The sequence below is a fragment of the Lampris incognitus genome, chromosome 16 (genome assembly GCF_029633865.1).
Source record: "Lampris incognitus isolate fLamInc1 chromosome 16, fLamInc1.hap2, whole genome shotgun sequence".
NCBI lineage: Eukaryota > Metazoa > Chordata > Actinopteri > Lampriformes > Lampridae > Lampris > Lampris incognitus.
The window spans coordinates 44,645,062-44,661,486 of NC_079226.1; the positions used below are offsets into that span (position 1 = coordinate 44,645,062).

The following is a 16,425-nucleotide window of genomic DNA, read 5'->3' on the forward strand; positions in this document are numbered from 1 at the left end:
GTGAATGTTCTCATTCATCCAGGTCATGGTTCTCCAAAGGAGTTGAATCAAGTGCAACTGGACTTGGTATATATCTGTGAAGACGTTTCGCCTCTCATCCAAGAGGCTTCCTCACTTCGTGCCTTTCTGACTAGACGAAGCTAGTCTGATTGGCTTGGTCTAGTCAGAAAGGCACGAACTGAGGAAGCCTCTTGGATGAGAGGCGAAACGTCTTCACGGATATATACTAAGTCCAGTTGCACTTGATCTATAAAGTATAAGTACATTCAAGTCAACAAGTACATTAATTCATGCATTTGAAGTTGTTCAATAATTTAGTTAAAATAAAATTCTGGCCGTGACAGACGCCAGCAGCTTCCTGTATCAGTGTCTTATTATAATTTATATGGCATTCATACTTAGTCGTACAATGGCTTAAAGTGTGCCATTCAGCCACCTGCCTAATTTGAAGACATATCACTGCAGCCTTGACACTTTGGTGCAAGGATATGGATATTATGTAATATAAGGCACGTCTGGTTTACGACTTCCAGTCAGTAGCTGATTACTATGATGTTGCGATGCACATTACTGTACTACTGTGTGCTGTTCCCGGACCTACACCTTCTGTAGCCTCAGTGCGTGGAATTTACAAGTTGAAACTCCATATAGACAATGCAACCGCTGTCGATCAACACATCGAATTTTATCTTTTCAGATGAACTGCGACTGCAGTGAATCAGCATCCTCACACCATTTGAAATTCGCTAAAGACTCGACGAGAACATAAGCTAACACGTGGTTCAAACTTCAGAGTTGGTTCTGAGCGGTCACACATGACGTCATACGCTTCCGCAGGGCTTCACGAATGGACGTTGACATTTGAGTCTGACGACCCACATGCAGACAGGTTTTCATTCAGAATGGGGACTGTCCCGGCTAGGAGACGCTGCTGTTCATTTTAAGTTGAAACCAAATATGAGCGATCAGGTCAACAGCAAGCGACGGGGGCATGCCCCAGTCTTACACTTTTATATCACTCCTCTTTTCCGTAGATGAGAGCTTTAACCATACATGAAACAAAAGCAGTGGAGAGAAATAGGATAGTGTCGGCCCCATTCAGAGGGCCAACCACTTCATTGGGTTTTTGGTAAAATAACTGACAGTCAGCTGAAAAACACGTGCAACACAGTACAGACATGGTGCAGCATGATGTAAAACGTTCAGAAGGACAAATGATGGAGCAGATCAAACACTAGCTGATGACAGGAGAACATCCACACACTGGCCATGAAAGACAAGGACTCACTCTGAACAAACTGTCTGAAACTCACTAGAACAACATCACCTTCATGTTCTCATCTTCACACCTTCTCCTCTGCACCAGCAGGAATGAAAGTACACTGCTCAAAAAAATAAAGGGAACACATAAGCAATGCAATGTAGCTCCAAGTCAATCACACTTTGAGATATCAACCTGTCCAGTTAGGAAGCAACACTGATTTGTGAATCAATTTCACCTTTTGGTAAATTGTCTAATTTCCACCAGGTGGAAATTAGACAATTTGCAAGACAACCCCTATAAAAGGAATGGATTTGCAGGTGGTGGCCACAGACCATTTGCCTGTCCTCATCTTTTCTGGCCGATCTTTGGTTAGTTTTTCATTTTGCTAGTGCCCTCACCACTAGAGGTGGCATGAGGCGGTATCTGCAACCTACAGAAGTTGCTCAGGTAGTGCAGCTCATCCAGGATGGCACATCAATGCGTGCTGTGGCAAGAAGATTTGATGTGTCTCCCAGCACAGTGTCCAGAGCATGGAGGAGGTACCAGGAGACAGGCCAGTACACCAGGAGACGTGGAGGGGGCCGCAGGAGGACAACAACCCCGCAGCAGGACCGCTATCTGGTCCTTTGTGCAAGGAGGAACAGGAGGAGCACTGCCGGAGCCCTACAAAACGACCTTCAACAGGCCACTAATGTGCAGGTTTCTGCTCAAACAGTGAGAAACAGAATGCATGAGGATGGTATGAGGGCCCGACGTCCACAATTGGGGCCTGTGCTCACAGCCCAACACCGTGCAGCCCGATTGACCTTTGCCAGAGAACATCTTGGTTGGCAGATTCGCCATTGGCGCCCTGTGCTCTTCACAGATGAGAGCAGGTTCACACTGAACACATGTGACAGACGTGAGAGAGTCTGGAGACGCTGTGGAGAACGTTCTGCTGCCTGCAACATCCTCCAGCATGACCGGTTTGGCGGTGGGTCAGTGATGGTCTGGGGAGGCATATCCTTGGAGGGCCGCACAGACCTCTACGTGCTAGCCAGAGGTACCATGACTGCCATTAGGTACCGGGATGAGATCCTCAGACCCATTGCCAGACCATATGCTGGTGCAGTGGGCCCTGGGTTCCTGCTCATGCATGACAATGCTCGTCCTCATGTGGCCAGAGTGTGTCAGCAGTTCCTGTATGTCGAGGGCATTGATGCTATGGACTGGCCTGCACGTTCCCCAGACCTGAATCCAATCGAGCACCTCTGGGACATCATGTCTCGTACCATCCGCCAACGCGATGTCGCACCACAGACTGTCCAGGAGTTGACCGATGCCCCGATCCAGGTCTGGGAGGAGATCCCTCAGGAGACCATCCGTCGTCTCATGAGGAGCATGCCCAGACGTTGTAGGGAGTGCATACAGGCACGTGGAGGCCACACACACTACTGAGCCTCATTTTGAATCGTCTTGAGGAATTTCCACAGAAGTTGGATCAGCCTATGTTCTCATTTTCCACTTTGATTTTGAGTATGATTCTGAATCCAGACCTTAATGGGCTAATGATTTTGATTTCCATTGATCATTCTTAGGTTATTTTGCTCTAAACACATTCCTCTGTCTGATAAATAAAGATTTTCAGCTGAAATATTTCATTCATCGAGGTCTATATTGTGTTTTTAGGTGTTCCCTTTATTTTTTTGAGCAGTATAGATGTTTATGGTGCAGCGATGAGAGTAATAACATGCCAAATGAAAAGCATTACCAGCTATCTATTATAATGAAGCTCCTTTAGACAAACAACACGACTCTATTCTATTCTACTTTATTCTATTGTAAGAATCATGTGAAAAGCTGCAGGATTAAAAGTGACTTGTATAACTTTAATAACTTGGTTCTACCTGCTGAAAAACTCCCTGATCTCATTTCCCACATAACACAAACACCTCGGACCCAACTACACCTGTGTGTGTGTGTGTGTGTGTGTGTGTGTGTGTGTGTGTGTGTGTGTGTGTGTGTGTGTGTGTGTACAGAGTGATCTATCATGTCAGCAGGTGTGTTTGGGCAGGAGTGTGAGTGTTCCTCCAGGACACAGGAGGCGTCTCTACCTCCTCCATCTAACACACACACACTGAGGAGCGACGTGACCACACCCTAAACCCAACATGGAGAGGGTCAGTGAATGTGGAGGTGAAGGTGTGGAGGTGTGTCAGGGTGTCAGAGGAGACTCTGTAGAAGGACAGAGTTCCAGCAGACCGGTCCAGATACACTCCTACTCTGTCAGAGGAGGAGGGGGAGATACTTATCTTTGTGTCTCTATTATTATGACAGGCAGTGTATCTATCACTAGTACAGTACAGACTCCAGGACTTTTCATTATATCCAAGATGACAGTCTTTACCTCCTCCTCTTCTTGTGATTCCTCTGTAAGTCACTCCTATATGAACAAGTCCTTCCCACTGTACCTCCATGTAACAGCGGTCAGTCAGACTCTCTCTACTTAGAACCTGTGTCCAGAAGTCAAATCTGTCTGGATGATCAGGATACGACTGCTCCTCCTTCACCCATGTCACCTTTCTGTAGTTCTCAGACAGAAGGAGGCGTCTGTGTGCTGTGTTTGGGTCCAGTGTGAGTTCACAGGCATCTGATGGAGACAACAAGACACAATACAGCAGCGGGTGTTGATCTAATATTCCTCTTCTGTTTGTTTTGTGTTGATTTAGTCACAGGTTGGAGCTCATCTATCAATATGTTCATGAATGTGTAGGTGTCCTCGTGTACTGTATTTGTTTTGCCACATGTTCCGCACGTGCATCTTGTTTAAAACGCAGCTTCTACTAAACGTGATAAGAGCTCTATAAGACAACTGGACATGTCTATTTCAACTGAACAGTTTGACATTAACACATTATTTTAACTGTTTACACAAATAATCAAAGCACTCTTTGTTATTGTATTCCTGCTGAGTGTTTCTGTGTGTACACGCATCATAATAAATAATGTCACTCATAATAAATAATAAACATAATAATAATCAGAATAAATAATAATCATAATAATCAGAATAAATAATAATCATAACAAATAATGTGAAATATAATAAATAATGTGAAATATAATAAATCATCCATCCATTATCTTGACCGCTTATCCTGCTCTCAGGTTCGCGGGACTCTGGAGACTATCCCAGCAGCCAATGGGCAGCAGGCAGGGAGACACCCTGGACAGGCCGCCAGGCCATCACAGGGCTGAGAGACAGACACACACACACACACACACACACACACACACTCCTAGGGACAGCTTAGTACGGCCAAGTCACCTGACCTACATGTCTTAGGACTGTGGGAGGAAACCGGAGCCCCTGGAGGAAACCCACACAGACAACATGCAAACTCCACACAGGACGACCCAGGACCACCACCAAGGTTGGACTACCGCGGGGCTTGAACCCAGAACCTTCTTGCTGTGAGGCAACCGTGCTAACCACTGCACCACCGTGCCGCCATAATACTAAATAATGTGAATCATAATAAATAATGTGAATTATAATAAGTAATGTGAATTATAATAAATAACATGAATTATAATAATGTGAATTATAAAAAATAATGTGAATCATAATAATGTGAATTATAATAAATAATATGAATTATAATGTGAATTATAATAAATAATGTGAATCATAATAAATAATGAGAATTATAATAAATAATATGAATCATAATTAATAATGTGAATTATAATAAATATGAATCATAATAATGTGAATTATAATAAATAATATGAATCATAATAAATTATGTGAATTATAATAAATAGTGAATTATAATAATGTAAATCATAATAATGTGAATTATAATAAATAACATGAATTATAATGTGAATCGTAATACATATGAATTATAGTAAATAATGTGAATTATAATAAATAACGTGAATCATAATAAATAGTGAATTAAAATAATGTGAATCATAATAAATAATATGAATTATAATAAATAATATGAATCATAATAAATTATATGAACTATAATAAATAATGTGAATCATAATAAATAATATGAATCATAATAAATAATGTGTTTAGCGAGAGTCTACTACTCTACTACTTTCGGCTGCTCCCGTTAGGGGTCGCCACAGCAGATCATCCGTTTCCATTTCTTCCTGTCTTCTGCGTCTTCCTCTGTCACATCAGCCACCTGCATGTCTTCCCTCACCACATCCATAAACCTCCTCTTTGGCCTTCCTCTTCTCCTCTTCCCTGGCAGCTCCATATTCAGCATCCTTCTCCCAATATACTCAGCATCTCTCCTCCACACATGTCCAAGCCATCTCAATCTTGCCTCTCTTGCTTTGTCTCCAAACCGTCCAACCTGAGCGGTCCCTCTAATATAATCGTTCCTAATCCTGTCCTTCTTCGTTACTCCCAGTGAAAATCTTAGCATCTTCAACTCTGCCACCTCCAGCACAGCCTCCTGTCTTTTCGTCAGTGCCACTGTCTCCAAACCATATAACATAGCTGGTCTCACAACCATCTTGTAAACTTTCCCTTTAACTCTTGCTGGTACCCTTCTGTCGCAAATCACTCCTGACACACTTCTCCACCCACTCCAACCTGCCTGCACTCTCTTCTTCACCTCTCTACTGCACTCCCCGTTACTTTGGACAGCTGACCCCAAGTATTTAAACTCAGATGCCTTTGTCACCTCCACTCCTTGCATCCTGACCATTCCACTGTCCTCTCTCTCATTCACGCATAGGTATTCCGTCTTGCTCCTACTGACTTTCATTCCTCTTCTCTCCAGTGCATACCTCCACCTCTCCAGGCTCTCCTCGACCTGCACCCTACTCTCGCTACGGATCACAATGTCATCCGCGAACATCATCGTCCATGGAGACTCCTGCCTGATCTTGTCCGTCAACCTGTCCATCACCATTGCAAACAAGAAAGGGCTAAGAGCCGATCCTTGATGTAATCCCACCTCCACCTTGAACCCATCTGTCATTCCAACCGCACACCTCACCATTGTCACACTTCCCTCATACGTATCCTGCACCACTCCTACATACTTCTCTGCAACTCCTGACTTCCTCATACAATACCACACCTCCTCTCTCGGCACTCTGTCATAAGCTTTCTCTAAATCTACAAAGACACAATGCAACTCTTTCTGGCCTTCTCTATACTTCTCAATCAACATTCTCAAAGCAAACATCGCATCTGTGGTGCTCTTTCGTGGCATGAAACCATACTGCTGCTCGCTGATCGTCACCTCTCCTCTTAACCTAGCTTCTATTACTCTTTCCCAAATCTTCATGCTGTGGCTGATCAACTTTATACCTCTGTAGTTGTTACAGTTCTGCACATCGCCCTTGTTCTTGAAAATCGGTACCAGTATGCTTCTTCTCCACTCCTCAGGCATCCTCTCACTTTCCAGGATTGTGTTAAACAATCTAGTTAGAAACTCCACTGCCATCTCTCCTAAACATCTCCATGCCTCCACAGGTATGTCATCAGGACCAACTGCCTTTCCATTCTTCATCCTCTTCATAGCTGCCCTCACTTCCTCCTTGCTAATCCGCTGAACTTCCTGATTCACTATCCCTACATCATCCAACCTTCTCTCTCTCTCATTTTCTTCATTCATCAGCCCCTCAAAGTATTCCTTCCACCTTCTTAGCACACTCTCCTCGCTTGTCAGCACATTTCCATCTCTATCCTTGATCGCCCTAACTTGCTGCACATCCTTTGCAGCTTGGTCCCTCTGTCTAGCCAATCGGTACAAGTCCTTTTCTCCTTCCTTAGTGTCTAACCTGTCATACAATTCACCATACGCCTTTTCCTTTGCCTTTGCCACCTCTCTCTTTGCTTTACGCTGCATCTCCTTGTACTCCTGTCTACTTTCTTCATCTCTCTGACTATCCCACTTCTTCTTTGCCAACCTTTTCCTCTGTATAATTTGCTGTACTTCCTCATTCCACCACCAAGTCTCCTTGTCTTCCTTCCTCTGTCCTGATGACACACCAAGTACCTTCCTAGCTGTCTCCCTCACTATTTCTGCAGTGGTTTTCCAGCCATCTGGCAACTCTTCACTACCACCCAGTGCCTGTCTTAACTCCTGACTGAACTCCACACAACAGTCTTCCTTCTTCAACTTCCACCATTTAATCTTCGGCTGTGTCTTCACTCGCTTCCTCTTCTTGGTCTCCAAAGTCATCCTACAGACCACCATCCGATGCTGCCTGGCTACGCTCTCCCCTGTCACCACCTTGCAGTCTCCAATCCCTTTTAGATGGTGCCTTCTACATAAGATATAGTCCACCTGTGTGCACTTTCCTCCACTCTTGTACGTCACCCTGTGTTCCTCCCTCTTCTTGAAATATGTATTCACCACAGCCATTTCCATCCTTTTCGCAAAATCGACCACCATCTGTCCTTCCACATTTCTCTTCTTGACTCCATACTTTCCCATCACCTCCTCATCACCTCTGTTCCCTTCACCAACATGTCCATTGAAGTCCGCTCCAATCACCACTCTCTCCTCCTTGGGTACCCTCTCCACCATGTCGTCCAACTCATTCCAGAATTCTTCTTTTTCATCCATCTCACACCCAACTTGCGGGGCATATGCGCTGATAACATTCAGCAATAAACCTTCAATTTCCAGCTTCATACTCATCACTCTGTCTGACACTCTCTTCACCTCCAGCACGCCCTTGACATACTCTTCCTTCAGAATTACCCCTACCCCATTTCTCCTCCCATTCACACCATGGTAGAAGAGTTTGAACCCACCTCCGATACTCCTGGCCTTACTCCCCTTCCACCTGGTCTCTTGCACACACAGTATGCCTACCTTTCTTCTTTCCATCATGTCAGCCAGCTCTCTCCCTTTACCAGTCATAGTGCCAACATTCAAAGTTCCAACTCTCACCTCCACATGCCTACCCTTCCTCCTCTCTAGCTGCCTCTGGACATGCTTTCCTCCTCTCCTTCTCCTTCGCCCAACAGTAGCATAGTTTCCACCGACACCCTGCTGGTTAATAGTACCGGTGGCGGTCGTTGGTAACCCGGGCCTCGACCGATCCGGTATGTAAGTCTTATTTATGATCCGCATATTTGATTTGGCAAAGATTTTACGCCGGATGCCCTTCCTGACGCAACCCTCCCCATTTGTCCGGGCTTGGGACCGGCACTAAGGATGCACTGGCTTGTGCATCCTCAGTGGCTGGGTTGTGTTTAGCGAGAGTGTAGATTAAAATATCTTCTCTGACAAATACCCAGACTGGTCATAAAAACATTGTGTACAGTCAGTACAATGTACTGGTTGTGACTGGAAGTGGTGCAGAACATCTTCTCTTGTTGTCTTCAGAGACCAGATTGTCTCAAGTGTACTTGAGTTCCTAAAAGGACAATATCGGACTTACTCTAACCTCAATATTTGCAAAAGTAATTAAAAAAACAGCACCAACAGCCTTGTGATGACCTGGCGGCCTGTCCAGGATGTTTCCCCGCCTGCAACCCAATAGCTGCTGGGATAGGCTCCAGAGTCCCGCGACACTGAGAGCAGGATAAGTGGATCGGATAATGGATGGATGGATGGATGGATTTATTTGTCACATCCCTGCCTGGTCAGCCCCTCCCTCGTCAGGCCGCTCCCACTGCCTTACCTAGCTCATCTGGTTCATCGACCTCACCTGGAGCTCTCCAGAGCTCACACCTGACCTGCATCTCCATGATGATGCCAGATCGTCCTACCACTACAAGTGTTTTGACCTCCCTGCCATTGCCTGGACCACACCTGTACACTTACCACGACCCTGCCAAGACCACCGCCAGTGCGGGAACCACGACCCTGCCATGCCCACCGCCTGTACGAGAGCCTTGTCCCTGCCTAAACCCGGCAGACAATAAACGTGCCTCTTCGCCCCCCCCCCCATCCTGTGTCTCGTTCTGATTTTGGGGCCTACACCTGTTATCCCTGACAGAACGATCTGGCCAACATGGACCCAGCAGACGTTGAGGCATTATGTGCTGCCATAGCCGGCCAAGGAACCCTGATCAGGAGACATGACACCACCCTGCAGGATGCTGCCTCCTCTATATGCAAGCCCTCTCTGCCAGCGTGGGAACCCTCACCACTCGAGCGGCCCTAACAAACCAAGGCCTACAGGGCCTAACCCAGCAATTCATGCAGTTTCATGGCTCAACTAAACCCGCTACTACAGCAAAACCCGGCCCAGGCCCCAGTCCAAGCCCCAGAACCTAGTCATGCCCCTGTACAGCCCAGGTGGGAACCTAGCATCCCCAACCCCAGCGGCCCTCTCGCCACAGCGGTGCTGTCGGCGTTGTCCTTCTGCCCATCCACCGGAGAGGCCCTGCATCCTGGTCAGCTCCCGATTGGTCCCAGCCGTCATGCCGCCTGCCTGGAATCCCTGGCCCCATTCGTTTTTCCCGCAGCCGCCACACCACCTCCGAGATCTGAATCCCCCGCGGCTGCCACACCGCCTTCGAGGTCTGTATCCCCCGCGGCTGCCGCGCCGCCCCCTAGGTCTGTATCCCCCGCGACCATCCCGCTGCCGCTGAGGTCTGTATCCTGCGCGGCTGCTGCGCCGCCCCCTAGGTCTGTATCCCCCGCGACCATCCCGCTGCCGCTGAGGTCTGTATCCTGCGCGGCTGCTGCGCCGCGTCCGAGGTCTGTATCCGCCGCTGCTGCCACGCCGCGTCCGAGGTCTGTCTCCCCCGCGACCATCCCGCTGCCGCTGAGGTCTGTATCCTGTGCGGCTGCTGCGCCGCGTCCGAGGTCTGTATCCCCCGCGGCTGCCACGCCACGTCCGAGGTCTGTCTCCCCCGCGGCCAGCCGCCGCCACCTCCGAAGTATGGTTGCCCTGCGGCCGTCCCACTGCCTGCAAGCTCAGTCCGCCCCACCGGAACAGGACACAGCTGAACCAGCGCCAATGCTCCCTTCTGCATGCAAGGTGGGCACGCTCACCTTGAGAGGTTGGATTGGTGAGGGACGCCCAGAGGACTCAGCCCAACCCAGGTAACGGTCCTTCTAACCGTCTCTTTGTGCCTGACCAGGTCCGTACCCAGGTTCTCCAGTGGGCTTACACCTCTCAGTTCGCCTGTCACCCTGGAAACAACCGTACCCTGTTTAAGCGCCGGTTCTGGTGGCCCACCTTCTCTTCAGACACCCACGACTACGTCCAGGCCTGCACGGTGTGCGCTCGAAGCAAGTCTTCTCACCTACCCGCCTCTGATCTCCTACGAACCCTGCCTGTTCCTAGTGTGGGGGGGGGGGTCTTGTCACGTCCCTGCCTCATCAGCCCCTCCCTCATTAGGCCTCTTCCACTGCCTTACCTAGCTCATCTGGTTCATCGATCTCACCTGAATCTCACACCTGACCTGCATCTTCAATCAGGCCGATCAACCCGTCTCGGCCAGGATAAGAAGACGCTCTGCTCTCCAGACGATGCCAGATCGTCGCACCACTTCAAGTGTTTTGACCTCCCTGCCATTGTCTGGACCACGCCTGTACGAGTACCATGACCCTTACAAGATCACCGCCTGTACGAGAACCACGAGACTGCCAAGCCCACCGCCTTTTGACCTCCCTGCCATTGCCTGTATGAGTACCACGGACCTGCCAAGCCCACTGCCTTTTGACCTCCCTGCCATTACCTGCACCACGCCTGTACGAGTACCATGACCGTGCCAAGCCCACCGCCGGTACGAGAGCCATGCCCCTGCTAAGCCCACCGCCTGTCCGACAGCCTCGTCCCTGCCTAAACCCGGCATATAATAAACGTTCCTCTTTGGCTCTTTAATTACACAAACACTTACAAATAGCAGGTACAGACAAAGGGGAGAGCTCACAACAGGATGTGGCACTTCCGGTGACCAGGAGTCTTCGTGAGTGCGTGAAACGATCTGATAGGGAACCCAGGAAACCAGGGGTAATATATACCTAGCGGGGCCAATCAGGGAGACTGGACGCAGGTACCGTATGGCCAATTGGAGAAAGGGGAGGGAGACTGGGCACAGGTGTGCCGAAACCCCAATCAGAGGATGGGGACGGGCGAGTCCCGACGACCCAGACCACACATTCATGACAGGACACCCCCAAGGGACGGATTCCAGACGTCCCAAAAAAACAACCAAGAACACCCAAGAAGGATGGACATAAGAGGGTCTGGGAGGGCCTCGGGACCCAGTGGTCAGGGAGAGGATGAATGGGGCCCGGGATCTCAGGTGATGGCCCGAGGGCTGGACCGATGGATGCAACTGTTCCGGAGGGGGACCAGGACGCAGGACCAAGGGGCAGAGCAGCTTTGGCAGATGGGCAGATGGATGACCCAGAGGCCGACGACGCCGACAAGACCGAGGCGGCCAGCAGAGGCCTCTGAGGTAGTTAAAAAGCTCCTCAGTGGCAAGGTGCCAGGTGTGTATGAGATTTGCCCCGATTCTGTTTGTGATATTCATGGACAGGATCTCAAGGTGCAGCCAATGTGAGCAGTGTGTCCGTTTTGGGAACCTCAGAAATGCATCTCTGCTCTTAGCAGATGATGTGATTTTGTTGGCTTCATCAGAATGCAACCTCCAGCGTGCACTGGGGCGGTTTGCAGCTGAGAGTGAAATGGCCGGGATGAGAGTCAGCACCTCCAAGTCTGAGGTCATGGATCACTACCGGAAAATGGTGAATTGCTCCCTTCAGGTTGGGGATGAGTTGTTGCCTCAAGTGAAGGAGTTCAAGTGTCTCGGGGTCTTGTCCACGAATGAGGGTAGGATGGAGCGGGAGATTGACAGGTGGATTGGTGCAGCATCAGCAGTAATGCAGACGTTGTACCGGACCGTTGTGGTGAAGAAGGAGCTGAGCCGGAAGTCAAAGTTCTCAATTTACCAGTCAGTCTTCGTTCCAACCCTCACCTATGGCCATGAGCTTTGGGTAATGACTGAAAGGGTGAGATCGCGGATACAAGCGGCTGAAATAAGTTTCGTCCGTAGGGTGTCTGGGCTCAGCCTGAAGAGCTCGGATATCCGGAGGTAGCTTGGAGTAGAGCCACTGCTCCTTCGCGTCAAAAGGAGCCAGCTGAGGTGGTTCGGGCATCTGATTGGGATGCCTCCTGGGCGCCTTCTTTTGGAGGTTTACCGGGCACGGCCAACTGGGAGGAGACCCTGGGGTAGACTCCGAACTCGCCGCAGGGACTACTTGTCCAATTTGGCCTGGGAACACCTTGGGATCTCCCAGAAGGAGCTGGAGGGCGTTGCCGGGTAAAGGGACGTCTGGAGTGCCCTACTTAGCTAGCTGCCACCACCGCGGCCCGACCCCGGAGAAGTGGCTGATGATGGATGAATGAATTAATATTAGCCCTAACAGAATAGTAATATTAGTCTTAATAGAGTCTCAATAGAGTCTTAATAGACTTTAACAGCGGGGCTCTGGGGAATCAGAATCAACTCAAAAGTCTCTCGTCATTCCCAGGAGGAAAAAAATCAAAAATGCGTCCTGTCCCTGAAAAGACGCTCTTGTCAAATCCTCTACAACACAAGGTGGGCCCATTTAACACGGGGACTTTACAGTATTGTGTCCCTTTAAATCTTCTTTTTCACTAATTAAATGAATATTACACAGGAAACAATCACAGGAAGTGTTTCCAGTCGTCTGTTAATCATTCTAAACATTTTATCTCACTTCAGTATTGTTAGCTAACATGTTTTCTCAAGTCTTTTGTTCATCTTTCTTCATATGTCCATATTAGAGGACAGAGTCTGTTCAAATAAGACTATTTCATGAATAAAAGTGAAGGTTCCTGCATAAAGGTGGCGCTGTGGAGGCTCCACACATCTTAGGTGTGGTCTCAGGTCTTCATACATTTCTGTCAGATGTGTGAAAACGGTGATAAATCCACTTTTCATGTAGAACCACACACACATTAGTGTTGAAGTTCCTTGATAATGAGACCTAATGACTGTTAATCTCTCAGCAGTGTGATGAAGACCCATCATGTCAACCTTCATCTTCCTCCCCAGCAGGGTGTGAATGAATGGATGTCCCACACTGTTGTGTGGACCCACTCTCCATCTAAACAGCTGAATGTGATCTGCTTTGTTCTCATGAAGAAACTAAACACAACTTACACTTCCTCAGACCTGGCTCCAACCAGCACCCTCCAGCATGGTCCAGCCTGGGGGTGGAGGAGAGACACAGTCACACCAGCACCTCCTCCATCTAATACACCTCCACCCAGTATCAGTCCTGTCCTGTTACAGAAGAACCAGTCTGATCCAGCATCAGAGTAGGAGGAGACATCCTTGTAGAAGACATGATGAGTGAGGGTCATCCAGCCGGTCCATACCTGAGAGAGTCCAGTCTGCAGTGTGGATCCTCCAGTCCAGCAGAGAGCAGCTCCCCTCCTGAGTCTCCTGGCTGGTTGTAGCTCAGGTCCAGCTCTCTCAGATGGGACGGGTTGGAGCTCAGAGCTGAGATCAGAGAAGAAACACCTTCCTCTGAGACCAGACAGCCCGACAACCTGAACACACACACACACACGCACACACACGCACACACACACACACACACACACACACACACACACACACACACACACACACACACACACACACACACACACACACACACACACACACACACACACACATTAATGATGGATTACATTTATACAGCACTTTATCTGGACAGCCAAAGCGCTTCACATTGAAGGGGAAAACTCACCTCAACCACCACCAATGTGTAGCACCACCTGGGTGGTGCACGGCAGCCATTTTGCACTTCCTCCGTTTATTCCCCAGTGTCTAATATTAGTATCTCTCTTTTTCCTCCCAAGACTCTCCCTCCGCGACTTCCACGGCTCCCCGCGTCTCCCTCGTCCCCAGCGACCGTCACGTTTTTCCCCGGACCTCTCCAGCGATCTCCCCAGTGTCCCTCTACCTGGACCCCTCATTTCGGACTTGACCTTCTGGATCTTGGACCCGGACTTCCTCGGACAACCCCTTTTGGCATCACGGACAGGACTTGCTTGCCAGGTGCACGCACATTATTCAACACTTCCTTGTCATTTACATACCGCACCACACATAGGCTAAAAATACTCACACATAGTTATATATGCAAACCACTGGACACCACACATAGTTTATTCACACATCCCACTAACAGAACGTTTTTGTACCATACATTCCCCCCACTCTATTCCATTTATTATTTAGTGGCAGTATTTGTTATCTCCCTTCCTTGTTAATCCCCTCCCCCAATAAAACCGCCTTTTGGATTTTGAACTGTCATCCTGTGTCTGCCTGCCTTGGGTTTCGCCACACGGGTCGGGTTCTGGTTCATGAGCATAACACAGATGTTAGTGTCCATGGACCACTGGTTATTTGGTAAACTGTACGGGTCACTGTCAAGTCCAACTTCCTTTAATCTAAGCAGATAATCTTGCATTATAATCCCGGTTTCACTGTTTCCCCTACCAGAAGCAGCCATGTTGTGGAATGTTTTACCATTCACTGCGACTGAGGGGGCGTGTCCCAGTGGGAACGTGACGTCAATGCATATCCTCTATAGGGAAGAAGGCAAGACCACTTTCGGACTTGTGCGAGTAAGTCTTATTTATCTTCATTAACATTCAGGACTCATTGCAGAATAGAGACAACTTAAACTGTGTTAATGTTATGCTAACGTTGACCTTATGGAGCTAGCTATGACGCTAACTTGTATGACGCTAACTATGGAGCTAGCTATGAAGATAACCTAGTTTACACAAGCTATGTATAGACTCCTATCCATTATGAAGTAGGCTAATTTCATGCTTTGTTTTTTGCAGTTTGGATGAAAGCAAAGGCTGTGGGGTCGACCTACAGAAATGAAAAGCAGGCCAGGACCTTCATGGGATACATCGCAGCAATGGAGAGGCAGAAAAATGGAGGTGGCATTGAGAGAGCAAAGTTTCTGTCTCTTCTGGCATATGGCTCAACTGATAGTGCCATGAAGGAGGAGGAGCTGGTCTATCTTTGCTACTGAAATGAAGGGAAAATCGAATCAACATTTGTGGGCATCCAGACGGTGGAGAAGGCAGATGCAGCAAATGTCACAACAGCCATCAACAGCATGATGGAGAAGGTGTCCTCAGATTGGGACAGAAAGCTTGTTGCTGTGGCCACGGATTGGGCAGCGGTAATGACAGGAGCCCAGAATGGTGTCGTCAGTCGCCTTTAGCAGGAACGGTGTCGGTACTTGATCTACTCACCCTACAGGATGTGCGACCACAGATGACATCACTACATGCATTATGATCGGGTACGGGCTAGTTCAGTTTAGGAACAGAGGGAAACAGTAGATTGATGTTAGACGCTGCTCGGGCCTTCGGCCCTCGTGCGCGTTTGCTCGTCCAGGGGTCCTGAGCCTGCGGCCTCACTCCTTAGAGGCAGCTCGGGCCTGCGGCCTCGCAACTTTACTAACCAACTCCATGTCAACGTGGATTGTAAAAACACAGCTAAATAACTATATAGCTAGCATTAAACAATGCTAGCTAGCAACGTAATCTGTGACATCATATGTAGTCGAAGGACCCCGAGTCGATATTGTACCAGAGCAGAAATGGAACCCACACCGGCAGTACATTGTTGGCATACACTGCATGGCAAACCAACTTGAATTGGCCTTCGGAGATGCCATCCGCAGCAACAATCTATACCAGAGGGTTGAAGACCTAAGTGGGCTGTACACGTTCTATCACGTCAGCCCACTGAACAGAGCTAACTTGATCAGCAGCTTCCACATTCTCTGCCATACACCACTGGTGCCTACCCGAATCGATGGCATCCGCAGGGTAGGGCCAGTATTGGTTGTGGTTGCTATAGTTACCAAGCCTCCCTTCCGGTCTGCCTGTGGTGCAGGCTCTGTTGTTTTTCCTGTTTTAACTAAATGGCTGCCGCCGCACGTTTCTATCTGCATTGTGTGATTCATTGATGTCGTCTCTCATTACTGGCGTGGTGGCAGCGCTTACCAGACTTACGTCCCGAGGACTGATATTTACCGAATTAATCGCGGTAGCCCTTCCAGGGGAATCACAGGGTAGTTACGTCTACCACCAGACGCAGCTGGGCTAGCTCAGACACAGTTGTGCTAGCTAAGTTGGCAGCATGGCGACACACA

At 48.6% G+C, this 16,425-nt stretch overlaps 1 protein-coding gene across 3 annotated transcripts in view; it reads right to left on the reverse strand.

The window, feature by feature from the left end:
• Positions 1-3,205: 3,205 nt before the first annotated feature.
• The window catches only part of LOC130126138 (NACHT, LRR and PYD domains-containing protein 12-like), a 29,177-nt gene continuing 15,957 nt past the window's right edge, over positions 3,206-16,425 (reverse strand). Inside the window, exons 7-9 of one of the 3 annotated variants that reach the window (XM_056295509.1) lie at positions 13,610-13,783; positions 13,392-13,438; positions 3,206-3,893 (exon numbers count right to left, since the gene is read on the reverse strand). In XM_056295509.1, coding sequence (XP_056151484.1) covers positions 3,367-3,893; positions 13,392-13,438; positions 13,610-13,783 — 748 coding nt within the window. In that variant the 3' untranslated portion in view covers positions 3,206-3,366. Of the gene's footprint in view, positions 3,894-13,391; positions 13,439-13,609; positions 13,784-13,986; positions 14,290-16,425 lie in introns of those variants that run through there. The other 2 variants (XM_056295510.1, XM_056295512.1) reach the window with 2 other exon arrangements.